The sequence below is a fragment of the Rhinolophus sinicus genome, chromosome 18, assembly GCF_057876585.1.
Source record: "Rhinolophus sinicus isolate RSI-liver-muscle chromosome 18, RSI-T2T, whole genome shotgun sequence".
NCBI lineage: Eukaryota > Metazoa > Chordata > Mammalia > Chiroptera > Rhinolophidae > Rhinolophus > Rhinolophus sinicus.
The window spans coordinates 69,408,072-69,435,846 of NC_142518.1; the positions used below are offsets into that span (position 1 = coordinate 69,408,072).

Below are 27,775 nucleotides of genomic sequence, written 5' to 3' on the forward strand. Positions count from 1 at the left end.
CACAAGAGCCCATAGAGGCCAAACCACATTTCAGTGGTCAACCCTCACGCAGCAGAACACCCTGTGGTGGGCAGAGCCAATTCTCACAACTAGTCAGCCAAGGAGTTAACCCCACCTACTCACAAGCGAAAAGCAATTAAAGATCTTCTTTAACAGGACAACATGCACAACACAAGAGTCATCTTTGGAGCACATGCAGAGGAGAAGAATGAAGTAGAGCAAGTCAAATATAAAGCACACATACAAGATAAGATAACCTAGCAAGAACTATGAACCTTAGGGTATCTACCTAATACATTGAAGCAAACACAGAGAGTCAGCCAGAATGGGGAAACAAAGAAACATGTCCCAAATAAAAGAACAGAAGAAACCTCCAGAAATGGAGCCAAATGAAACACAGGTAACCAACATACCAGAGACAGAGTTCAGAACACTGATGATAAGAATGTTTAAGGAGCTTAGAGATGACATAAAGAAGGATAGATAAATCATAATGAACAACCAGTCAGAATTAAGAACGCAATTACTGAAATAAAGAACTCACTTGAAGGAATAACAGCAGGTTAGATGAAGGAGAGGATCGAATCAGCGACTTAGAAGACAAGTTAGCAGAGATCACCCAAACAGAAAAACAGAAAGAGAAAAGAATAAAAAACAATGAAGATGGTTTAAGAGACCTATGGGATAACATCAAGCACAACAACATGCGCATCATAGGAATACCAGAAGGTGAAGAGAGGAAGCAAGAGATTGAGAACATATTTGAAGTATTAATGTCCGAAAACGTCCCTAACCTGGTGAAGGATACCGACATACAAGCCCAGGAAGTGCAGAGAGTTCCAACCAGGATAAACCCAAACGGGTCCACACCAAGACACATTATAGTTAAAATGGCAAAGGTTAAACACAAAGAGAGAATCCTAAAAGCAGCAAGAGAAAGACAGCGGGTTACAAACAAGGGAACTCCCATAAGACTATCAAATGACTTTTCTACAGAAGCATTGAAGGCCAGGAGGGAGTGGCAGGAGATACTCAAAGTGATGGAAAACAAAGGCCTACAACCTAGATTGCTTTATCCAGCAAGGCTATCATTTAAGGTTGATGGAGAGATAAAGAGCTTCCCAGAAAAGAATAAGCTAAAGGAATTTATTACCACCAAGATAGCATTGAAAGAAATAATAAAAGGATTTCTGTAAATAGAAGAAAGATGAAAACAATCTAACTAAATTTAAAAATGGCAATAACTATGTACCTATGAATAATCACTTTAAATGTAAACGGATTAAATGCTCCAATCAAGAGACATAGGGTGGCTGAGTGGATAAGAAAGCAAGACCCTTGTATATGCTGTATACAAGAGGCTCACCTCAGATCACAAGACACACACAGGATGAAAGTGAAGGGTTGGAGTAAGATATATATATAAATGTTTTTAAAAATTTATTGGGGTGACAATTGTTAGTAAAATTACATAGATTTCAGGTGAACAACTCTGTACTATATCATCTATAAATCCCATTGTGTGTTCACCACCCAGAGGCAGTTCTCCTTCCATCACCATATATTTGATCACCTTACCCTCATCTCCCACCCCGCACCCTCCTTACTCTCTGGTAACCACTAAACTATTGTCTGTGTCTATGAGTTTATGTTTCTCATTTGTTTGTCTTGCTCTTTTGTTGTTTTGGGTTTATATACCACATATCAGTGAAATCATATGATTCTCTGCTTTTTCTGTCTGACATATTTCGCTTAGCATCATACTCTCAAGATCCATCCATGTTGTCACAAATGTTCCTATATCATCTTTTCTTACCACCGAATAGTATTCCATTGTGTATATATACCACAACTTCTTTATCCATTCATCTATCGAAGGACATTTTGGTTGTTTCCATGTCTTGGCCACCGTAAACAAAGCTGCAGTGAGTATTGGAGCGCACGTGTATTTATGTATAAATGTTTTCAGATTTTTTGTGTAGATACCCAGGAGAGGAATTGCTGGGTCATATGGTAATTCTATTCATAATTTTTTGAGGAAGCTCCACACTGCCTTCCATAACAGCTGCACCAGTCTGCATTCCCACCAACAGTGTATGAGGGTTCCTTTTTCTCCACAGCCTCTCCAACACTTGTTACTATTTGTCTTGTTGATGATAGCCACTCTGACTGGGGTGAGGTGATATCTCATTGTGGTTTTGATTTGCATTTCTCTGATGATTAGTGATGTTGAGCATTTCTTCATATGTCTGTTTGCCATTTGTATGTCCTCTTTGGAGAAATGTCTCTCCAGGTCATCAGCCCATTTCTCAATTGGGTTGTTTGTTTTCTTGTTGTTGAGTTTCATGAGTTCCTTGTATATTTTGCAAGAGTTCCTTGTATATTCTGGATATTAGCCCCTTATTGGAGGCACAGTTTGCAAAAATCGTCTCCCATTCAGTTGGTTGCCTCTTTATTTTGTCGATGCTTTCCTTTGCTGTGCAGCAGCTTTTAAGTTTGATATAGTCCCATTCGTTTATTTTAGCTTTTACTTCCATTGCCTATGGAGTCAAATTCATAAAATGCTCTTTGAACCCAAGGTCCATAAGTTTAGTAGCTATGTTTTCTTCTATGAAGTTTATTGTGTCAGGTCTTATGCTTAAGTCTTTGATCCATTTTGAATTAATTTTGGTACATGGTGACAGATAGCAGTCTAGTTTCATTCTTTTGCACGTGGCCATCCAATTCTCCCAACACCATTTATTGAAGAGGCTGTCTTTCCTCCATTGTATGTTTTTAGCTTCTTTGTCAACAATTATCTGTCCATATTTATGTGGTTTTATTTCTGCATTCTCAATTTGATGCCATTGATCTATGTGTCTGTTTTTCTGCGAATACAATGCTGTTTTAATTATTGTAGCCCTGTAGTACAAGCTAAAGTCAGGGAGTGTGATACCTCTAGTATTGTTCTTTTTTCTTAAGATTGCTTTGGCTATTTGGGGTCTTTTGTGGTTCCAAACAAATCTGATCATTTTTGTTCTATTTCTTTAAAAAATGCCATTGGGATTTTGATGGGGATTGCATTGAATCTGTATATTGCTTTGGGTAATATGGCTATTTTAACTATGTTGATTCTTCCAATCCATGAGCACGGAATGTCTTTCCATTTCTTTGTGTCTTATTCAATTTCTTTAAAAAATGTCTTATAGTTTTCAGTGTATAGGTCTTTCACATCCTTGGTTAAGTTTATTCCTAGGTATTTTATTCTTTTTGCTGCAATTGGAAAAGGAATTGTTTTTGTATTTCTTTTTCTGAGATTTCATTGTTAATATATAGGAAAGCAATGGACTTTTGTATGTTGATTTTGTAGTCAGCAACTTTACTGTATTCGTTGATTGTTTCTAGTAGCTTTTTGGTGGAGTCTTTCGGGTTTTCTATATATAGCATCATGTCATCTGGAAAGAGTGACAATTTAACTTCTTCATTTCCAATTTGGATGCCTTTTATTTCTTACTCTTGCCTGATTGCTCTGGCAAGGACTTCCAACACAATGTTGAAAACCAGAGGTGATAGGGGACAGCCCTGTCGTGTTCCTGAACATAGAGCAAAGGGCTTCAGTTTTTCACCACTAATTATGAGATTAGCAGAGGGTTTGTCATATATGGCCTTTATTATGTTAAGGTATTTTCCTTCTATACCTATTTTATTAAGTGTTTTAATCATAAATGGATGTTGTATCTTGTCAAATACTCTGTCTGCATCAATTGATATAATCATATGATTTTTGTCCTTTATTTTGTTTATGTGATGTATCACATTGATGGATTTGCGTATGTTGAACCATCCTTGTGCCCCAGGGATGAACCCCACTTGGTCGTGATGAATAATCTTTTTAATGCATTGTTGTATTCGATTTGCTAGAATTTTGTTTTGGATTTTTGCATCTGTATTCATCAGAGATATTCGTCTGTAGTTTTCTTTTTTTGTGTTGTCCTTACCACGTTTTGGTATCAGGGTAATGTTGGCCTCATAAAATGAGTTAGAGAGTACTGTCTCTTATTCAAATTTTTGGAAGAGTTTGAGCAGGATTGGTATTAGATCCTCTTTGAAGGTTTGGTAGACTTCACTAGTGAAGTCGTCTGGTCCAGTACTTTTGCTTTTGGGAAGGTTTTGGATGACTGATTCAATTTCGTTACTGGTGATCGGTCTGTTTAGATTTTCCAGTTCTTCATGGTTCAGCCTTGGAAGGCTATATGTTTCTAAGAACTTGTCCATTTCTTCTAGGTTATTGAATTTGGTGGCACATAGTCCTTCATAGTATTTTTGGATGGTCCTTTGTATTTCTGTGGCATCTGTGACGTCATCCCCTTTTTCATTTCTGATTTTGTTAAGGTGTAACATGAGGTTATTTATTTGGGAGTTTTCTTGTTTCTTGAGATAGGCCTGTAATGATGTAAATTTCCCTCTTAAAACTGTTTTCGCTGCAACCCAAAAATTTTGATAGGATGTATTTTCATTGTCATTTGTTTCTATGTATCTTTCGGTCTCTCCTTCTTTGACCCGGTCATTCTTTAAAAGTATGTTGTTTAATCTCCATGTATTTGTGTTCTTTCCTGCTTTCTTTTTGCAGTTGATATCCAATTTCAAAGCCTTGTGATCAGAAAATATGTTTGGTATGATTTCAATCTTCTTAAATTTGCTGAGGCTGATTTTATGTCCCAATATATGGTCCATCCTTGAGAATGTTCCATGTACTGTAGAAAAGAATTTATAGTCTAATGTTTTAGGATGAAGTGCTCTATATATGCAAATTATGTCCATTTCATCTAATGTGTCATTTAGGGCTGCTATTTTGTTATTTATTTTCTGTTTGGATGATCTATCCATAGCTGACGATGATGTATTGAAGTCCCCTAGTATAATTGTGTTTTGGTCAATTTCTCCCTTTAGTTCTGTTAGTATTTGGTTGGTATATTTCAGTGCTCCCTGATTGGGGGCATAAATATTTATCACTGTTATGTCTTTTTGTTGTATAGTCTCCTTTACCTTTATGAAATGTCCATCTTTTTCGATTGTTATCGGTTTCAACCTGAAGTCTGTTTCATTTGATATCATTATGGCTTCACCTGATTTTCTCTGGGTACCGTTTGCTTGGAGTGTGAATTTCCACCCTTTCACTTTGAGTCTATGCTTGTCCTTGTAGCTCAGATGTGTCTCTTGGAGACAGCATATGGTTGGCTTTAGTTTTTTGATCAAATCTGCTACTCTGTGCCTTTTCATTGATGAGTTCAGTCCATTTACATTTAGGGTATTATTGATATGTGAGGATTTCCTGTCATTCTATCTTTAGTTTTCTGGTAAGGCAGTGTCTCAATTGTTTCTTTGCCTTTTTGTTGTTGTCTATTATTTCTGTGTGGTGGTATTCTCTGATATTTCCCTCTGTTTCTTCTTTTATTACAGTATACATTTCAGTTCTGGATTTTTTTTTGAGTGGTTATCCTTAAGTTTATGTAAAAGAAAGTTTGCTATTAGGGTATTCCATTTTCTTCAGCATGCTTAGTTTCTCCATTCCCATATTCCGGTTCAGGCCTTTACTCTTCCCCTTTTTATCTTTTGGTTGCCACAAATTGTCCCCATTGATGGTGGTCGAATAGCCTCCTTTAGTATTTCTTGTACTGCAGGTTGTGTATTAGAAAATTTCCTTAGCTTCTGTATGTCCTGAAAGGTCTTTATTCCTCCTTCATATCTAAAGGAAATCTTTGCTGGATACATTATTCTTGGCTCATAATTTCTCTCTTTCAATAGTTGGAATACGGGGTTCCACTCCCTCCTGGCTTTAGAGTTTCTGCTGAAAAATCTGATGATAATCTAATGGGCTTTCCTTTGAAGGTTACCGTCTTCTTTTCCCTGGCTGCCTTGAGGATTCTTTCTTTGCCGTTGATTTTAGACAGCTTCAATACAATGTGCCTTGGAGAAGGCCTGTTGGGATTGAGATAATTAAATGTTCTATTTGCTTCTTGGATTTGAGGGTCCAGTTCTGTCCACAAATTTGGGAAGTTCTCATCGGCAATTTGTTTGAATATGTTCTCTGTTCCCTTCTCTCTTTCTTCTCCTTCTGGTATGCCCATTATTTGTATATTGCTCTTTCTGATGGAGTCAGAAAGTTCTTGTAGAGTTCTTTCTTTTTTTTGAAGTCTCAAGTCTCTTTCTTCTTCCATCTGTGTCATTTCCATGTTTCTATCTTCGATGTCACTGATTCTTTCCTCCATCTGGTCAACTCTACTACGTAAGCTGGTTATTTCATTCTTAATTTCTTCTATTGAGTTCTTAATCTCCAGAAATTCTATTTGGTTCTTTTTTAAAATTCAATCTCTTTCGTAAAATGCTCATGCTGTTCTTTGATTGTGTTTCTGAGTTCATTAAACTACCTGTCTGTGTTTTTTTTGCATCTCGTTGAGTTTTTTCAGAACTGCAATCTTGAATTCTCTGTGACTTAAGCCACATATTTCCATATCATTAAGTTCCTTTTCTGGAGACTTTTCACTTTCTTTCTGAGCTGTCCTGTTGCCTTGGTTATTTATGGAAATTACTGATTTTTTATTTCTCTTCCTAGACATCTACATGAGTGGCTTTTGCAACAGGTTGATAGGAAGAGGTATTTCTTTTGTTTTCCAGTACTTGTTGATAGAATGTTTTATTTTCTCTCTGACTGCAGCCTTTTTTACTATCTTATATGGTAGTGCTATATTTTCTGTGCACTATTCCAGCTTCTCACACAATGGGGGTTGCCCTGGGATATGGGCTTCTCCTGTGTTAATAGTTCGCCTGGGTCACAGGGTACAGTGTCCGTGTGGGTATGCAGAGAGCTTTTGAAGTTCCAAAGCTCTTCCTGCACCAGACTCAGAGCCCGTATGTTTCAGGAGTTCTGTTTAGCATTGCTGGGACCCGCCCGGATAGGTGGTGCCAGGGGTGGGGTGAGTTGTGAGAGGTGGCCCAGAGCAATGGCGGAGACCACCACCACAGCTCTTCCTGCTTCCACAGCTCCCTCTGCTTTGCCAGGACTTGTTGGGTTGCGAATCTATGTCTGCAGTCCACAGTTCTCAGAACAGGAAATATTCTCTTCTTTTGATCTGACACTGCTACTATTCCGCTTCTAGCACTGGGCAGGTGGGGGAGGGTCAAGCTCTGGAAGGGTAGGGAGTGGGCGGCTAGTCTCAGTGCCTAAGGCTTCCGTTCTCTGCTCGGTAGTGAGGGCTTAAACTTCCGTTTTCAGCCTTCTTCCCTCAGTCTTTTCTCTGAGGTCTCTGCTGTGAGTGTTGGGTTCAGCCGTGTTATGTGCTGTCCCCTCAGCCCTGTCAGCCATAAACTGATTCCTAGCAGTCTGAGTTCTTCCCTCTTCCCCAGCTGCGGTAGTTCCGGGAAGCAGCGAGCTCGGAGCACTGAGCTAGGTCTCTGTCCTGCGCCCGCGCGTCTCTGTCTCCGCACTGCTCCCTTCCCTTCTGCCCCGCTCGCACGATTCGCCCACCTTTAGGTGAATTCAGTAGTCGGTCTCTTCGTTTTGCCTGTCTGCTGTGCAGGGAGTCCTTTGTGGAGTTATTGTTGTTCGATTAGTTGTAAATTCCAGGGGAGCTTTACAGAGGCTCACCTAATGCCACCATTTTGATCGAGTGAGATATTTCATGCAAATGGAAATGAGAAAAACCTGGAGTTGCAATACTTATATCTGACAAAATAGACTTTAAAATGAAGAACATATTAAAAGACAAAGATGGGCACTATATTATAATAAAGGAATGGATCTGACAAGAGGACATAACCCTAGTAAACATTTATGCACCCAACATAGGAGCACCTCAATATATAAAACAGATATTGACTGACATAAAGACAGAGATCAACAGTAACACCATATTAGGGGACTTCAACACACTTCTGACAACAAGGGACAGGTCTTACAGACAGAAAGTCAATATCGAAACAACAGCCTTAAATGACACTTTGGACCACTTGGATTTAATCGATGTTTTCAGAGCATTTCACCCTAAAGCTGCAAAATACACATTCTTCTGAAGTGCACATGGAACATTTTCCAAGATAGACCATATGTTAGGGCACAAAACAAGTCTTGATAAATTTAAGAAAATTGAAATCATACCAGTTTTGTTCTCTGAGCACAGTGCTATGAAATTAGAAATGAATCACAGGAAAAACCGAAGACACTCCAATTCATGGAGGCTGAATAACATGTTACTAAATAATGAATGGGTCAACCAGGAGATCAAGGAAGAAATCAAAAGATATCTCGAGACAAACGAAAATTTAAACACGATGACCCAAAATCTACGAGATGCTGCGAAAGCAGTCCTAAGAGGGAAATTCATAGCATTGCAGTCCTACCAAAAGAAACAAGAAAAATCACTTATCAACAGTTTATCTTCACACATAAGCGATCTGGAAAAAGAACAGCAAAATAAGCCCAAAGGGATTACAAGGACAGAGATAATAAAGATCAGAGCAGAATAAATGAAATAGAAACCAGAAAAACAATACAAAAGTTCAATGAATCCAAGAGTTGGCTTCTTACAGTACATAAACAAAATCAACAATCTTTTAACCAGACTCATTAAAAAGAAGAGAGGACCCAAATTAATAAAATCAGAAATGAAAGAGGAGAAGTGACAACAGACACCGCAGAAATACAAAGAAATGTAAGAAATTACTATGAGCAGCTATATGCCAACATTTGACAATCTGGAAGAAATGGACAGTTTTCTAGAGGTGTACAACCTTCCAAGGCTAACTCAAGAAGAAACAGAAAACCTGAATAGACTGATTACCACCAGGGAAATTGAGTCAGTAATCAACAATATCCCAACAAACAAAAACCCAGGACCAGATGGCTTTACAGGTGAATTCTACAAAACGTTCAAAAAAGAATCATCACCTATTCTCCTCAAGCTCTTCCAAAAAATCCAGAAGGAAGGATGGCTCCCAAACACTTTTTACAAAGCCACTATCACCCTTATCCCCAAATCAGACAAAGACACCACAAAAGAAGAAAACTACAAAGCGATATCTCTAATGAACATAGATGCAAAAATCCTCAACAAAATATTAGTGAACTGAATTCAGCAATACATTAAAAAGATCATACACCATGATCAAGTGGGATTCATCCCTGGTATGCAAGGGTGGTTCAACATCCGCAAATCAATTAATGTGATACACCAAATTAACAAAATGAAAAATAAAAATCACATGATCATATCGATAGGTGCAGAAAAAGCATTTGATAAAATCCAGCAGCCTTTTATGCAAAAAGCCTTAAGAAAGTGGAATATAGGGATTATATCTCAACATAATAAAGGCCATATATGATAAACCACAGCTAACATCATACTTAATGGGGAAAAGCCAAAACCATTCCCCTTAAGATCAGGAACAAGGCAAGGTTGCCCACTTTCTCCACTTCTATTCAACATAGTGCTGGAAGTTCTAGCCACAGCAATCAGACAAGAAAAAGAAATAAAAGGCATCCAAATCAGTAAGGAGGAAGTAAAATTGTTATTATAAGCAGATGACATGATACTATATAGAGAGAACCCTAAACATTCCACCAAGAAACTATTAGAGCTGATAGATGAATTTAGTAAAGTAGCAGGATGCAAAATTAATATTCAGGAATCAGTTGCATTTGTATATGCCAATAATAAAACACCAGAAGGAGAGAAAAAAAAAATCCCATTTACAATTGCTTCAAAACTATAAAATACCTGGGAATAAATTTAACCAAAGAAGTAAAAGATCTGTACTCAGAAAGTTATAAGACACTGAAGAAAGAAATGAAAGAAGATAGAAATAGATGGAAACGCATACCATGTTCATGGATAGGAAGAATTAATATAGTTAAAATGTCAATGCTGCCTAAGGCAATATACATATTCAACGCAATTGCTATCAAACTACCAATGTCGTTTTTCACAGAAATAAAACATATAATCCTAAAATTTATATGGGACCATAAAAGACCCCAGATAGCCTCAGCAATCTTGGGAAATAAGAACAAGGTGGGAGGTATAACAATACCTGACATCAAATTATACTACAAGGCTACAGTTATCAAAACAGCATGGTATTGGCATAAAAACAGACACACAGATCAATGGAACACAATAGAGAGTCCAGAAATAAATCCATGCCTATATGGTCATTTAATCTACGACAATGGAAGCAAGAATATCTGGTGGGGTAAAGACAGTTTATTCAATAAATGGTGCTGGGAAACCTGGACAGACACATGCAAAAAAATGAAGCTGGACCACCTCCTTACACCATATACAAAAATAAATTCAAAATGGCTTAAGGACTTAAATGTAAGATCTGAAACCATAAAATTCCTAGAAGAAAATATAGAAAGAAACTTCACAGACATTGCCCGGAGTAAGATTTTTACTGATATATCCCCTCGCGCAAGGGAAGTAAGAGAAGAAATAAACATGTGGGATTACATCAAACTAAAAAGATTTTTCACAGCAAAGGAAACCGTCAATAAAACTAAAATGGATCCTACTGAATGGGATAAGATATTTGCCAATGATATATCTGACAAGGGGTTAATATCACAAATTTATAAAAAACTCACTCAACTCAACTCCAAACAAACAAACAAACAAACAAACAACCCAATTAAAATAAGGTCAGAGGACATGAAGAGACATTTTTCTAAAAAGGACATGCAGATGGCAAACAGACATATGAAGAAATGCTCAACCTCACTAACCATCAGAGAAATGCAAATCAAAACCACAATGAGATACCACCTCACCCCAGTCAAAATGGCTATCATCAGTAAATCAACAAACAACAAGTGCTGGCGGGATGTGGAGAAAATGGAACGCTTGTGCACTGTTAGTGGGATTGCAGATTGGTGCAGCCACTATGGAAAACAGTATGGAGGTATCTCAAAAATCTGAAAATGGAACTACCTTATGATTCATCAATTCCATTCCTAGGTATCTATCCAGAGAAATCCAAAACTCTAATTCAAAAAACTTTATGCACTCCTATGTTTATTGCAGCACTATGCACAATAGCCAAGACATGGAAATAACCGAAATGCCCATCGGTTGATGACTGGATTAAGAAACTGTGGTACATTTATACAATGGAGTATTACGCAGCCATAAAGAAGAAAGAAATCTTACCATTTGCAACGACATGGATGGACCTAGAGAACATTATGTTAAGTGAAATAAGCCAGACAGATAAAGACAAATACCATATGATCTCACTTATATGTGGAATCTAAAGAAAAGAATAAGTGAATGAACTAATCAGAAACAGTTTTGGAGACATAGAGGAAAAACTGAGGGTTGCTAGATGGGAGGGTGGGTGGGGATAAGGGGGAAGGTGAGGGGATTAGAAAACAGTCAGTAACCACAAGATTGCCACGGGGTTTTGAAAATTATTTTGGGGAATGTAATCAATAATGTTGCAAAGATTTTGTAGGGTATCTGATGGACACGTGTCCCATTTGGGAAACCACCTCAGGGATGATGTAGATGCCTGATCACTGCACTGCACACCTGAAGCTGAAGCTGAACAATAATGAATGCCAATTATAATTATGTGTATATATATATATATATATATATATATATATACACACATATATATATATATATATATATATGTATGTATATGTGTGTATATATATGTATGTATATACTTACAAGAAGCGGAGTACAGTGTTAGGAGTAGAGACAGTGGAAATGTAACGGCTCTGTGCGATGTCACAGGGATAGTGGATGGCGGTAGTGGGTTTCACACAGTGTGAGGGATATAAATGATAAACCTCTAAGTATTACTTTGTCTTGTGCACCTGAAACTAATAAAAAGAAAAGAGAGAAAAAAAGAAAAAGAAAAAAAAGGTGAATACAATTCACGTTTGACTTCTGCAATTACAAGAGGCACTCAAAGTGGTTACCATCAGCGTCCAGACACTTATGATTATGGCCAACTCCTGCTTGAGCAACATTGACCAAAGTGTCCACTTTTATACATTTTTTGGCACCCCATATGGAATCCTGATAAACTGAAGTTCCCTGCAAACGTGACTTTATTTAATCGGTATGTTGGTTCATAATATTATAAGGCTTATCAGTTATGTGGGAGAATAAGCTACACTTGTGCAGAGGTTCCTGAAATCTTGTGTGTGTGGGGGCTATTAATAGAGCTATTAAAAATACCATTTAACTTCTCCCCCACCTACTAAGGCGCCCAGCTGGTGGCGCTCTGCTCACTGGATGCGGGTCCCAGCCAGCAGAGCGATCCTGCCTCAGGCCAATACCTCTCCCAAATGCTGCCTGAAATGGAACACACAATAGAAAACATGATGTTCACGTTTCACAAATTTGCTGAGGATAAAGGCTACTTAACAAAGGTACTCTCAGGGGAAAAGGAGTTCCCTGGATTTTTGGAAAATCAAAAAGATCTTCTGGCCATGGAAAAAAATAATGAAGGACGTGGACCAGTGCTGTGCTGGCAGAGTGGGCTTCCAGAGCTTCCTTTTGCTAACTGCTGGGCTCATCATCGTGTGCAATGACTATTTTGTAGTACACAAGAAGCAGAAGGGAAAGAAGTAGGCAGCACCGAGCAATTACTCCCCCCCTAAGAGTTCTCCCATTGAGCTGCTTAAGGAAATCTCTGCCCCACAGCTTCCCCCTATATAAGGATTTCATGAGCAGATTGGGATCCTTTGAAAATGTGCAAATAAAATCCCATTCTCATTTGACAAGAGAAAAGAAAAGCCAATTAAAGCCAGAAGAACCAATTTAATACCCTGCACTATTTCTGTCTGACTCTTGGAGTTGAGGGTGGGCCCAGGGAATTCACTGGGCATCCTTAGGAATTCCTTCTGGTTAAAATGAAGAAATAGAACCATCCTGGGTGGTTTTTGAAGTGCTGGAGCTAGGGACCTGGGCTGGGGGCAGTCACATAGCAGGACCCCTTCTCTGTCCTGACCTTCTGTCATTCCTTGTGAATATTTCAATCCTGGTGAGACCCCTTAAGGTGATCAGTTGAGTCAAAGTAGAGATGAGAGGAAAAGAAAAAGAGCAGCCTCATTGCTTTACCTTGTGGTTTGGACTATGGAAAATGTTAAGGACTGATTGGCATATTAACCTGACTTCTGTTTTTCCTTTCTTCTGTTTGGTAAAGCCCAGCTGGCCAGGGTCACCTCCCTGTGCTCCCAGAGACATTACCCAGTTGCCAGTGCCCACTCACTACCCAGCTCCCTACCCCCCAGCAACAGCTCGGGTCCCAGCCGTGGACATGGATTTCTTTCTCCCCTGGGTTGCCACGGCCTCCTTTTCCACTCCTGACTTTAAAACATCTTTTGCTTTATCTCTTTGTCTCCCTTATTCAAGGGGAACTGGTCAGAGACCATTCCTTGGTCTCTACCCTGCTTCTTGTTTTTTCTCTAAACCAAGATTTTTGGGCCAAGGATAGAAAATTGTGTTCCAACTCTGTAGTTCTCATAGAGGCCCTAGTTTTGTCTGGGGGTTGTGCTTCAGAAGGCTCCAGGTGTATCAATTATGCTGCCCATGCCTGTGTGCCACCTCTTCAATCACTTGTGTCCCCTTATTTGTGAAGCACAACAGAGTGTGCTTTCAGAAGGAGTCTTTTGTATTCCTAGTCTAAAAATATTTGCATGTAAATGTTGGGAATCCAGACAGTCTCCTAAAGATCTACATTTTGCATGGGGAGGCATACAGACCATTGGACTGCATTTGAAAATGAAATTTACACCATTGCACCTTGGGTCCCTGCCGCATAGCATTGCAGTGACATCTGAGGAGGAGAGAGTGTGACATTGATCAAGGCAAAGCATAAATAACCACATTTCAAAATGAATACTAATTGCATAATGACAATTTCTAAACTATTAGCCTACTTTACAAAAAAAGTTAATTCAATACAAGCCCAGAGCTGGCTGTTGCTTATGTGTTGTGCTGCCAGTTGGCAGGCCCAGCTTTGCAAGGGGATTGGGGGATACAAGGGTTATTGTAGTAGAAACACACTCGGCCTTTTGTGAGGAGGGTACAAACTGCATCACTCTCTCAAGCCCCTGCTGTTCAGCGTTCAAGAGTGGACACCAGGACACTGCATGCCTTCAGGGGAAGTTGCTTACTTTTCCTAGAGGTAAAATGGCCCAGTGCCAAGGCTTGGGGAAGAGCCTTGGGTGTGTGTTCCTGTGAAGGAAAGAGTTTTGGGCAGATGGAGGTGATAAGCACTGAGAAGCTGAACCTGAGCTGGCATGTGCTGCCCTTAACTGGAAAATCCTGGGTCCAGGGGAGGTAATGGCTAACACAGAGGCTGGCCTTCTCCAGGATGAAATGTGCACGCTACCTCGGGCAGGCCGCTCCACTGCTTGTGGGCCTGTGTTCCGTCACCTGTAAAATGAAGGGAGTGGACTGGGTGACTGTGAAAGCCCCCTCCAGCTCAGAGACAGTGCCAGGGTCTCTTCCTCTAAGCTGAGTGTCCCCTAGAAGAAGATGGCATTTTGCTTGGAAAAGTGGCATGAAGCGATGGGATTGGTTCCCTGTTGTCGCCATCCTTTTACTGCAGGAGTCGTAAGTTTGTCTCATTTGCCAAATTAACGTGACCTTGTGTGAAAGTACCTCAAAGGAAAATGAGAAAGTATCTGCTAAGAAGAGGAGCTAAGGCAAGGGTTCATTCTCTTTGGGACATCCTACTGCTTTGACTAATTGGGAGGGTGCATGAGGAAAGCCTCAAATGAATACCCAAATAAAAATAATTTCATGTAGCATTCCTAGAAGAAGGGTATGTTATGAAGGTTATATCATTTGCCTCCAGAAAGCATCCACTCAAGATCTGAGAACCCCAGTTTATGTACCACTTTATTCAATAGCAGGCCCTGGCCTGTGGGACTCAAGTTAGAGAAAGCTGGACTTACCAATCAGGAAATTCAGGGAAGGACTCGTTATTTTAAACCATTATTTTACTTTCAGGTTTTCATCAATTCCTAGACTCACACCAGCACCAAATGACGGGGTAGGAAAATGGTATATCCATATGTTCTCAGAGTATGCCCAGTGGTAGGCATAACACTCCATGATCAGAATTCAGGCAAATGTCTGATCTTTTGAAAACAGCTGATTAAACTCCATTCCCCTATTTTTGTACATTTACAGTAATTCTTCTCTTTGTTTAAAAAGTCACTTTTCACTCCTATTTCAAGGGAGACCCTTGTATTCTCAGCTAAAGAATAATTTCTAGTCCCTTCCTTCCTTGCCCCCTTTCCCCTAAGTACGTGTAGTCCAAATAATGGCTGCAATTTTGATTGTCAGGTACTTCTAGGTGAGATCACCAAAGTGCTGATTAGATTTGTTTGAAAAGAGATCCAGGTTACATAAATCTAGTTTTAATCAAAAAAAGCTTTATTTCCCCCTGATACTTCATATCTTCTCTGCTTAATTTGACCGTGAAAGTTACTACTGTGAAAGCTCCCTGTTACGTATTCTTCAATGTGAAAACAACTTCAGAAAGAGCACATCCAGAATTACTGTGAAATGCTGCAGGTCCTGTACTCCTGAGATTGTGTTTTTGCTGATAGCCAGTTTCTAATGGTTTTTAATAAATCAAAATAATTTCCTTGTATTAGAATAATTAATTTGTGATCCATGCCTTAGGGATATTGGGGATGCACTTTAAGAGAAATGTTCTTTGTGGGGATTATTTTAGAAGACTCTCCCTTTTAAAACGTAGCCTGAGGGGAACATATTATATGCAGAAGTGTTTTGCATATTTCCTCTGCACCCATACCACAATCCTTCCTTAAATCATCTGGCATTTGGAAGAAGTAGGTATGATTTTAAAAATAGTATACGTATATGTCTCATGAAGACCCTGTCCACTTATGGGAAAGGGTATTCACATCTTTGCTGCTTCCAAGTAGCCTGAGATGAAAAAAATGTTGTTTGTATGTGTCAAACTGGTTATGAGAGTTAATAGCAGGATTTTACTGTGCAAATTAAAAGCTCCAGGATCCCAAGGCTGGATGAGGTTCTGGAGCTTTTATATGTACAGACCCTATAGTTCCAGGGGGACTTAAAGCACTGAGGAACCTGATGTTTAACAAGAAGGAAAGGGGTCCACAATGGGAAATAAGAATGGTTGGGTTTTAAAATCACGTGGCGAAGATGGCAGTGGGCATGCACAGGTACCTTCCTGGATGTTCCTCACTCCCAACAGGGGTAGCAATAACCTCCTTGCTGCAAAAGTCACACGGTAGATACAACTGCTTTGCTGATGTGTGGCATCCGTATGGGTGAAGGGTGGAAAGGAAGGAATGGAAAAGTATCAGACAACAATGCAAAAAACATATGCTTTCTCAAGAAAATTGAGCCTCCCTTCAAACTGGGAACATAACTGCTGAGAAACTTGTCTCTGCTACCTCCCCTTTCCCCAATCCACCTCCCAGGAAATTCTGGTGTCACCATGACACTTATTTGCAGTCTACTGAAAAGAAGTTCTACCGAAAAGAAAGCAATGTTTTAAAAATAGTGGGCCTGGCTTCATTCCCCCACCTCCCATTTTTGTTTTTCTTGTTTTCTCCTCTAGAAATTTTCTATGAAGACAGCATGAACAAAGCGAAGGTCTGCTTCTGTTCAATGACTGCTTATTCTGGAACATTGTTCATGGGGCCATCTCTTCAATACCCTTGAAGGTGTGACTATTCGCCTCTGAGCTGAGGAAGCTACTATAATAGGCTCTCTTGGGGTAGAGGTGGGAAAATGAAGAGCCCTTTTCTGATCTTAATGGAGCCCCCTCTTGTGTCTCTGAACCAGGATGGTTCCAATTACCCTATCACCTCCACAACATAGAGGGCAGTGAACCAAATCTGGAGTACTGAATGGAGTTTTGCTTTCCACTTTCCCTTAAAGTCCCATGAGTAGCCTTTCAGGAAGTTTCCCATGGCTATTGACTCCTTGGAATGAATGGAGCCTGGCCCTGCCTGGAAAGTTTTCTCACTAGACTCACCCCTTCCCATCTTGCACACATATATATATATGTGCTCCCAATGGGGCAAGCTGGGGATGAGGGTGGGTGGGGGGAGGCATGCAAGGAGAATGTGTGGTCAGTGTAAACCCACTACGGGCACTTGGAGAACTCTGAGATGGTGACTCAGGGCTATGACATTATGAAAGGAAGCCTCTGACATCCTGTTTGAATGGCATTCCCTCAGCCATTCCCATGCATACCGTACTTATACCATTGACACTCAAAACCAATATATTGTTAACTTGCATCTTTATTGAAAACACAACGTGCCATACAACAACAGGCATTGAACTTTTCACTTACTAAATTCATATAACAGCTATTTGATGAATTAACGTTCATGTTGTGCTATGCACAATTTATATCTGGCAGAAAAATACTTTGGAAAAATTGTCATGAAGACCATACTTCAGAAAAAGGGGCCTACAAAATGACCATTGATGACAGGGGCCCATGCCATACCTACTGGAGCAAAAGCGAACGCAGGCACAGGTTGCCGGAGTGGCACAGGCATTACGGGCTGCCTAGGTGGCTGAGGTGGCCCAGGTGGTGGGGGTGGCCCAGGTGGTGGGGGTGGCCCTGGTGGCATGACTGGACCTGGCACCAGAGGAACAAATCTCCATGCAGGCTCCAGAACAGGGATGGCAGCACAGGCCCCATCAATGATTACCCCCATAGGGGGGCCAAAGGCGATGGGGATCAGATTTCTGCACATCAGTGCCCTCTGGTGTCTTCTCCACTTGGCCCTTCGGTTCTGAAACCAAACCTTGAATCAGAGGGGCAAAACACGCTTGGTTTAGTATACTGAACAGTTAATGTCATAATAGAAAACACACAACATGCAACTCTGCCATTGAGATTTTACACTGCAGCAGGAGAAGCTATTTCCTTATTGCTAAAATAGCTTAGGAAAGTGAACAGCAAACCTTCTCCTTCAGCTAATCCTTAATGAGCCAAACCTGGTCCAGACCTTGGCACATTGCTTTGTCTCTCTCCTCCCATTTCAGTATTTTTTAATGGTTTTATCGAGGTCTTGGATGCAGGTCTATCTGATGAATTGCACCGGGGTGTTGTTAATGCTCATGTCTGGTAACAGGGTAAAGAAATGTTGGACTATCAGCTGTCCAGCCGCCTCCACCACCTTCTCACCAGGGATAGTCACCCTGGTTGGGAGTGGGGGGAGCTGAGCATGTTATAAAGGTGGGCCCTATTAAAGTCATACTGAGGAGAACCACCCCCTCTTTGAAAAATCCCATCTCCAGTTTGAAGTAACTAAACCATAGGAGCACGTTGCACTTTTATTTCTTTCTTTCTAATCCACCATCTTGAAAGTGTCCCCGCACATTGCACTTTTAGACAGAAGGTTTCCTTCAATGATGTTTAAGGGACCATTCTTTCTCTGAAACCTTGTTAAGAATTAAACAGGTGATAGGTAAGGGAGGCTTGATCAGGGGGTCCAGGGACTGTATGCCTTGTCTTGCTGGGAAATGAAAGTTGCTGAAGCCCTGGACACTGCCTAGATATTTTAGCCATTAGTGTTAAGGGAAGTTTAGCTTAACTGAATCCAAATTCACTAAACTCAAATTCCTTTTCCCCAGATAAGAAAATTGGGCATTGCCACCACTGTCAATTTTGCATACTCCAATCTGCCCCACCCTCCAAACCCTCCTGGATTCAGAACAAGTTCAGCTCATTCAGCTCTAGCTAGTTTCAGGATCCCGGGTGGACAGAAGCTGCTGTTACCCAGAGTGGTGTGGTGCCCTAGGCCCTGCCAACTCCATTCCTTAACGAGTACACCCCAAACCTATCCTATGGCTGGAAGATCCAGTTATACATTTTAGGAAGATGTTCAACAACGGGTCACAAGAGGCTCTTCCCTAAGTGAGAGCCAACTATTAACAAATAAACAGACTAAAAGCTGTCAATTAGACTTTACTGTCCTCTTAGCATACTAGTTGATGGGGTTTCCACTGTATTTAATTCCATTGTATTTAAGATCCCAAACTGCAAAATTTAAGTGAGACAGAGGGCTTCTTCTCTCTGTCTAAAACCACCTTTTCTCTCTCCCATCTTAAGATTTAGGGTCCTACTGCTGCATGAATATATAGTCTGAAGAAGGCCATTGTTAATAGTGCTCAGTTTTGAAACAATTCAAATGTACCTGTGGTGAAACCTCCCTAAACACAATCAAAGCCCACATCTGGCAAATTTGGGTATAGGCTGATATTTTAGGTCCATATTCCCAATATTGGTTTAAAAAAACAGGTCTACTATATTTGCAAAAGAGGGGCTGGGCAGTGTCTATCAAGTTCTTGGGGGAATTTCATGCTGCAGAGTTTGGAAATATATGAGAGCATTGTTTTTCCCCCTTTTTTGTGTTTTCTGGCTCATTTTCCCTTCAGAAACCCACTGAGAGAACTATGTAAACCCAGGGAGGGGGAAAAGCTACTCAGTAAACCTTGTGATTCTTTTCCTCTGAGTTCACCTTGCCAGCCTGAGAAAGTGGAGGCCTCCTGCTCCCTGAGACCAGCCTGACTGTTAGCCCAGGCTGTGGCACTAGGATGCCAGCTTTCAGTAGCCTGATGTGTTGGGCTGCTTTTCTGCACACCCCTGACAGATGTGCGGCATGTTTCTATCACTGCACTCATGCACACCTGCACTCTGGGCCAAAACTACTAAGCCATCTGAGATGTATCTATATGTTTGGGTGGGGGCAAATCCTTTTTTGATGTAACTGTGGTTTCCTATGATCTCAAATAGTCACTTTTTGATCCTATGACCTACAGATTAGTAATCACTGCCTGAATAAATGAAAAAAATATTTTAAACTAACACAGGGAAGAAGAATCTGGCCTGAAGTGAGAGCACTCTTACAACCAAATTCTAGAAAAATCCACCTTTTCAAAATAATAACACCAAAAAGGAAAAAAAAAATCTCAGATGTTAAAAATTACTCAATAGTATTCTTACTTCTGCATTTAGTAGTTTCATAAAATTGAATTTCTGTGGCATCTGCAATGCATCTATTTGAATGTATACAATTCTTCTCTAATTTTTCACCTCTTCTTAGGTCAGTGTAATTTTAGTCAAAATTGTTTTCTTTTTAAAGATAATTTTCTAAAGCTTGCAATCCTTTCCCCATTACCACCACAATTACAATATTTTAACAATGTTTTCAGGTTAACATTAAAGTCTTCAAAAAAAATTGAAATTTAAGGCTGCCACTCTTTACACTGCATTACAAAACACTAAAACACTTAAGAACAATGCAGGAGGACCAGGTACTGGGACTTTGAAGCTACACCCATCTCAGTTTAAACATATATTAGTTACTCACATAGTGTGTTCTGTGTTGTGAATTACTCCTTCATGCCAATGTCTAACTATTTGTAAATCCACTCATTTAGCCAAGAGCTTATGCCTGATTTTAAATATTTTAAATAATTTAGTACAGTTGAACCTTCTTATAACCTACCTCTTCAGTGCATTAATTTGAATACTTCCCAGGTGGGACTGAGCCCAACATGATGCCACATAGAAATATTCCTTTAGGGAAGGCTAACATCCTTCTTAAAGGATACCAGTGTTAGAAGTAGGTGAACTTTATTGGAAAAAAGTGTGTGTGTGTGTGTGTGTGTGTGTGTGTGTGTGTGTGTGTGTGTGTGTAGAGATGTGTGCCATTATTTTCCCTTTAGGAAATCATATTTCCTCTGGTAATGGGCATTTTTCATAAGCTCAAGCTTACTTAGCCCATTTTCTAGCCCCCAAAGCACCCAATGTTCAGAACTTATTTGCTAAAATGGAAAAGAGAAGAAAACACACCAACTTGAGAATGTCCAGGACAAAACCTAAAGTATATTCTAGAATGGCTGCCCTGCCAATTGTTCTTTTAAGATTTACTGACCTGCACTCTGGCTTCAGTCACATTCAGGCGTCTTGCAATTTGCTCTCTGAAGGGGAAAAATTGCAAATATTAAGTATTTGAAGTTATGGAGAAAAATGAAATATACCATGTACATTATTTCTAAATCCCCTCCCTCCCCAGTGCAGTTTTCTGTAATACAGCTTGAGGCTTGCTTTGGGGAGAGTTTTTCCATGGACAACATATCTTTTAAATAAGATAGAAAAAGGGAATATATGTGAAAGTTCCTGGTAGTCTGTCTGTTAGTTGAATATGACTAAATCAATTTTTCTGTTTGTGGAACAGCGGAGAACCCTGGAAATCTTTTCTTAGGAGATCCCTCCGTGAAAATAAATAAAACGCCAAAACACCTTTAAAGCGGTGTTTCGAACCAGAGTATTTCTGCTCATTGAAAACGGAGAGGTGAACTCTCAAGGAGGAACTCCAAACCACATCGGCTAGCACTCAAGGGGATATTCTGTTGCTCTTTGGCGGGCGAAGGCTGAACATAGCGGAACCAGAAAGGGCTCCCCTAAACCTCACACCATCTCGTCCTGGTCCCCCTTTCCTGCCTGGCCAGAACAGGATTTGCCCGTTCGTTTACTATAGCAGTCTGTCTGGACAAGGGTTCCGAGGAAGACTAGCGGAGCGAAGGGGCTGCAGGCTTTTAACAGCTCAAAACTCTGCCGCCTGGAAACAGCGCTCCTAGTGGCGGGGCCTAGACTCGCTGGGGTGAGGCAAGTGGGACGCTCCCCTCGCAAAATTTAAGGGGCGCGAAAAACTGAGTCATCACGATAAACACCAAAATATAAAAACGAATGCAAGAAATCCATGATAAACTACCAAAATTTTAAATAAAAGTAGGGTCCAATCGACCCTCCCTTACTCCTTCACCCTAGTCCCTCTCCTGTTTCGCAGCCCCGCAAGCGCTGTAGGCGTCGCACCAACCCCACAGAGCAAGGCGGGCCCCGGCGTCCTTGAACCCCCTAAGTGAGAAAGGTCCTGGGAAAAAGCCTAAGGCGCTCCGCGACGAGCCCGAGCCCCCTGGAGAACTGGGCGCCTCCGGAGCAAGCCACCTACCGCTGGAACAAGTCGGGGTAGTGGCCGCGGTGGAAAAAAGTCTCCAGCTCCTGCACCTGCAACGGCGTGAAAGCGGCGCGGATGCGGCGCCGCTTCCTCCCAGCGACCTGTGGCCCCTCCGCGGCCATGGGGGCCACCTCCGCCTGTGGCAGCGGGCGCTCGTGGGCGCCACCTCCACCGCCCGGACGGGTTTCGACTTCCGAGGGGGTGGCCCCTCCCTCGCCAAGGTTGTTCGCTGCTGCTTCTGCTCCAACCTCAGGTTCGGACCGTGTAGCCTCGTCTCCCCCCGTCACAACCACCGAGGCCACGGTAGGCGGCACATCTGGAGAAGAAGGAAAGCAAAAGGGAGAGACCGCGGCGTTGGCGCCCACGGTGGTGGGCTGGAAGGGGCAAAGGGCCGTAAAGGAAGCGGAGCGGCGACTGCCGCCCAGCGTCCCATCCACCCGCCCCTCCCAGGGAAATTTTTCTGGACTTTGCCAAACCCCTGTCTCGGCCAAGGCATTCACCACGCAGTTCTCCGTCGCCGTCGACTCCCAGGTTGCGATAGTCGGCGTCAGTGTGGCTGCGCCCGGAATGAGATTCCATGGCCTGAGTGCTGTCGACGAAGTGTCGCGCTTCTGTAAAGTCTGCGGTCGCGTTCGTAGGAATCCCCGGGTCAGGACTCGAACTGGAACCAACGGCTAGGTGAGGTGCTGTCTTGGCTACAGACCACTTCTGGCGCCGCGTATCGCGATGGCGCGCCTTATATAGGGGTACGTTGCCTTCCGCAAATTCAAAGAGTTCACGCTCATGTCCGTTAGACGCCCTGTCTTAGAGCGTGCACACTACCTCTCGTGGTGTCTGTGGGTCCTGATGGGGGCGCGCTCGCACCCAGGGTGCTTAAGTAAAATAGTGTGGCGAGTGTGTACGAGAGTGGTACTGGTAGTGGGCATGCTTGTGTGGGAAACGGTGTCTCCAATTTGCAGCTTCACTGGCTACTCCCGACTTGGACCAAGTGTCTGACGGAGGAAGGGGCTTGCTGGACTGTGAAAGCCGTCTTGGGGGCAAGACTTCACATTAGCTCAGGGAGCTGGTGAAGAAGTGTTTGATGATTATTCCTCCGCCCAACCCACGAGAATCCGTATTCCGCGAATGGCGCGGTGTCCCTTGCTTTCCCATAGGAAATGACTGAGAGATGGTGCTGGGGAAAGCGCGGAGCGCTCAGCCACCTAAGCACGCTGAAGCGAAGTTGTTAGTGGGCTCTGAGTGAGACTTCCCCCTCCTAGAAGTTGGTGACTACTAGATAGGACTGTCTGGTTGTTTCATTCGCGCCCATCTGCATTTGGGCTAGTGGTTAAGACGAAATGATTATCTTGGAGGCTAAACGCACAGGGTTTTTGAAATCAGTTCCGGTGCGTTCGGGAGCGGGAGTTTGTGGGTGGGTTTGTAGAGCAGTCCGGGTGCTCAGGTGCACGCTGCAAGAAACCCCACGTGTCTCTTGAGAAAACTCCAAGGACTTCAGATTTTTAGTAATGAACCCACGTCAGAGTACGAGTGTAGAAACCCACCAAATGCTAAGTGAATCCAAGAATGCATATGCTACACGGGGCCCCTTTTCCTCAGTTCCTGGAGTATGCAACATTTACTGTGCTGAATTGCTGCGCTTCTTACTGTACTGCACCTAAAGCGTGCCTTATTCCCGGGCCACAACTGTATGTAGCAAGCGCCCAAAGCGCTGTATTTCCGCACGAGTGCAGCAGCAGGCACCTAAAGTGAGCCTTATTCTCGGGCCGAACTGTAGTAAGCGCCTAAAGCGCGCTTAATTCCTGGGCCAGTACAGTAGACTTGAGAAGAGTTCTGGCCTTCTCCACTACCACTTCTTCCTCTCCCCCTCCCTCTTCATGGAATTATCTTCCAGAGCTGTTTTTCCCCCACTAATGTATCAAATTGAAAAAGCCAGGCTACAATCGATGACTCTATAGTTCTTACTCCAAGAAGTGTTTACGGGTGCTCCAGGACCTGTTAATGCCCTTCATATATAAAAATAACTTCTAATAATGGGCCCTCCGCTTGGCACTGTACATAATTTATCTTATTTTTATCTTTTAAAGCACATTATTATCATTCCCATTTTACTCTTACCTTTTAAACCACCATTGCTATTCCTTTTTTTTTTTTTTACACACACACAGAAATCCCGATCCCCAGGGGAGCCTGGCAACTTGACGGTTGTCATATAAGCGCATTTGACTACAAAGTCGGTGCACTTCTCACCACGTTATATTACTGCCGTCTTATTTCAAACGAGTAAGTAGTGGTGAGGTTCCAGGCAGGAGCCAGGAGAGGGAAGGTTTTCAGGGGAAGAAGGCCCCTGGGCAGAGTCTTTGCCGGTTCATTCCTCTTCTCCCTTGCACCACAACTTCATCTGTCTCTCCCTAAGCCAGAGGTTTGGGATCCAGGAGTGCTGGGCTTCCCAGCCTTTTTTTTTTTTTTTTTTAACTTTCCATCTTTCTTTTTTATTTTGGAATTAGAGCCAATGAGTAAACTGTCAATTGGATTTTAACTCGCAAAGATCTCAAACCCTAATATTATCCCTATGCAGGATATAAACTTTTTAGCTCTGTTCTGGCATTTTTGGAGGGAAGGGTAGGATCGTGAATCATGTTACCAGCCTGTCTTTTCATTTTCGCTCAATGCTGAGCGGACACTAACAGGAGCAGGGTGCTACATGCATTGGCTGCTGGGCTGGTTCTTTGAAGATACAGTTAAGAGGAGAGGTCTGAGACCTACTCTTGAATCAGGACCACATTAGGACTTTTGTGGGCTTTAGGCATTTTTGCCTTTGTGGACCCCTTCCTTCATAATTTTTTAAAAAATTATATTTATAACTGTTGGTATGAAGATGAATATAATCTGAGCTGGATTATATTAATTATTTTCTTTTGATTTCAAAAGAAATTAAAATATTTTCATGGGCTCCTAAAAATTGTGACTACTGTGTTTCACATCTTATGGTGAGCAACTTTGGCCTGGGCTGAATTATTACACAAGAGAATCATACAGGTTTTAAGCATGGTGTGTAGTAGCCACCTAGCACATTGGTAACAGCTCAGGTGTGTTTTGTCAGATCTTAGATTTCCATGGTTTTTTTCACTGTTTTCTAAACCTTGGTCAGTCATGTGCTCCTTGCAAATTTTGCCAAACCTGGGTACCAGTCATGGTAGTGTTTATTTCACATGTTTACTTAAATTGATTCTCTTTTTCAAAACCTTAAATACATAATTGAACCTCATCCTATGCAAAAATAGCTATGAATTCAAGGGTTCGATATATGATATACTAGATTTATGTGAGGTAGAACATGGCAGTAGTTGACAGCAGGGACCCTGAAGCCAGACGGCTGGTGTCAAAATCCTAGTTTTCCTTGTTATTAGCCAGCTGGCTAACCTGCTGTTTTGCTTATTCTCCCAGTGCCTTAGTTTTCTCATCTGTAAACTGGGAATAACTGATAGTACCTGCTTCATGGGGTTGTTGTGAGGATTAATTGAAATGATCACAAATAGCTAGCTAATATTTAGCTAATTCTTACTATGTGCCAAGCATTGTTCATAGTGTTGTTTTTTTAATTTTTAAAAATTTGATTTCAATTACCATTGACATACAATATTATACTTGTTTCAGGTGTACAAATAACATAATGATTAGACATTTATATACTTCACAAAGTGATAACCCCAATAAGTCTGTTACCTATCTGACACTGTGCATAGTTATTACAATATTATTAACTATATTCTCTATGCTGCACTTTACATCCCCATGACTTTTTTTTTTTCAATTATAGTTGACATTTATATTATTTTATATCAGTTTCAGGTGTACAGTATAGTAGTTAGACATTTATATAGTTTATGACGTGATCCCCCGATAAGTTTAGTACCCACCTGATGCTATACATAGTTTTTACAATATTATTGACTATATTTCCCATATTGTATTTCGCATCCCCATGACTATTTTGTAACTGCCAGACTGTACTTCTTAATCTCTTCACCCAGCCCTCTAATCCCCTCCCATCTAGTGACCATTAGCTTGTTTTCTGTATCTATGAGTCTGTTTCTGTTTTGTTTATTTTGTTCTTTAGATTTCACATATAAGTGAGATCATATGGCATTTGTCTTTCTCAGTCTGACTTATTTCACTTAGTATAATACCTTCTAGGTTCATGCATGTTGTCGCAAATGCATAGTGCTTTCTATATATTGAGACATCTCATCCTGATAACAACCCTATGGAGTTAGATAACACTATTATTCACATTTTACAGATGATGTTATTGAGTCACAGAGAGGTTAAGTAACTTGCCTGAAGGCACCCAGCTGCTTGGTAAGTGTTGGACCTACGATTTGACCTTTTTGAGAATGATGCTTTGTAGAGAGAACATGCTCAATACTGGTAGGTATTATGATTTTTTAAAAATTAAGTATACTATGCTGTCATTTCTAATATATTCACAATGTTGTGCAACTATCACTATTATCTGATCCCAGAGCATTTTTATCACCCTATAAAGAAAGTCTGTACCCATTAGCAATATGTCCCAGTCCCTACTCCCTGCAGCCCCTGGTAAATACTAACGTACTTTTTTTTTTAAGTTCAGTAATTTTAAGAAAATTACTGAGTTTATTAAATTTCAGTTAGTTATAAATTATTAACAAGAGAATGATGCACATTGTAATTAATAAAATAGTGGTTCAGCAAAAAGCTCTAGACTGACAAAGACCTAAGCTCTGTAAGAAATCCATTTTATTATTATTATTATTATTATTATTACTTTCATTTTTATTATTTATAGTGGTTGGTAATGTTCATTCTAGCATTTCACTCTTATTCATATTTTTATTATTTCACCTAGATATCACTTTTTTTCAGTAAAGTTTGCCCTAAGAAACCTATTTAAGATCTCAAATTTCTGCCCTGACCTTAACATTCCATATCGTTTTCTTCTGCTTGATCTTCTTTAAAATTAAATTAAATTTTATTATTAATTTCTGGTGTACAAAACAACATAATGATTAGTCATTTACACCCCTCACAAAATGATAACCCCACCAAGTCTACTACCCATCTGACATTGTACATAACTCGAATGTACTTTATGCAATTAGGTATTCTGGATATCTCATACAAATGGAATCATGCAATATTTGGCCATTTGTGTTTGACTTCTTTCACTTAGCATTGTGTTTTTGAGGTTCACCCAAGTTGTAGCATGTATCAGTACCTCATTCCTTTTTTTTTTTTGGCTGAATAATATTTCATTGTACAGGCATACCGTGTTTCATTTATCCATTTATCAGCTGATGGACATTTCAGTTGTATTTCCCTTTTGGTGAATAGTGCTGCTTTGATAGCTATGAACATTCATGTACAAATTTTGTTTGAATATCTGTTTCAATTCTCTTGGGTATATACTTAAGAGTGGAGTTACTGGATCATATGATAATTCTATGTTTAACTTTTTGAGGAACTGCCAAAGTGTTTTACACAGCAGCTATACCATTTCACATTCCCACTTTCAATGTATGAGGGTTCCCATTTATCCACATCCTCTCCAACACTTGTTATTTTGTTTTTTAAAAAATTATAGCCATCCTAGTAAGAGCAAAGTGGTATCGTTGTGGTTTTGATTTGTATTTTTCTAATGGCTAATGATGTTGAACATCTTGTAATTTACTCATTGGTGACTCA

General features: G+C 40.8%; 1 protein-coding gene and 1 pseudogene across 1 annotated transcript in view; one reads left to right on the top strand and one right to left on the bottom strand.

Annotated features, from left to right (window-relative positions):
* Nucleotides 1-12,337: 12,337 nt before the first annotated feature.
* On the top strand, nucleotides 12,338-12,623 carry LOC109438760 (protein S100-A10 pseudogene; annotated as a pseudogene).
* Nucleotides 12,624-17,350: 4,727 nt separating this feature from the next.
* The window catches only part of ESX1 (ESX homeobox 1), a 142,647-nt gene continuing 132,222 nt past the window's right edge, over nucleotides 17,351-27,775 (bottom strand). The window contains exons 2-5 of the mRNA XM_074323310.1: nucleotides 22,523-22,806; nucleotides 22,046-22,425; nucleotides 20,969-21,014; nucleotides 17,351-17,830 (exon numbers count right to left, since the gene is read on the bottom strand). Of these exons, the coding sequence (XP_074179411.1) occupies nucleotides 17,474-17,830; nucleotides 20,969-21,014; nucleotides 22,046-22,425; nucleotides 22,523-22,806 (1,067 nt within the window). The 3' untranslated portion in view covers nucleotides 17,351-17,473. The remainder of the gene's footprint in view (nucleotides 17,831-20,968; nucleotides 21,015-22,045; nucleotides 22,426-22,522; nucleotides 22,807-27,775) is intronic.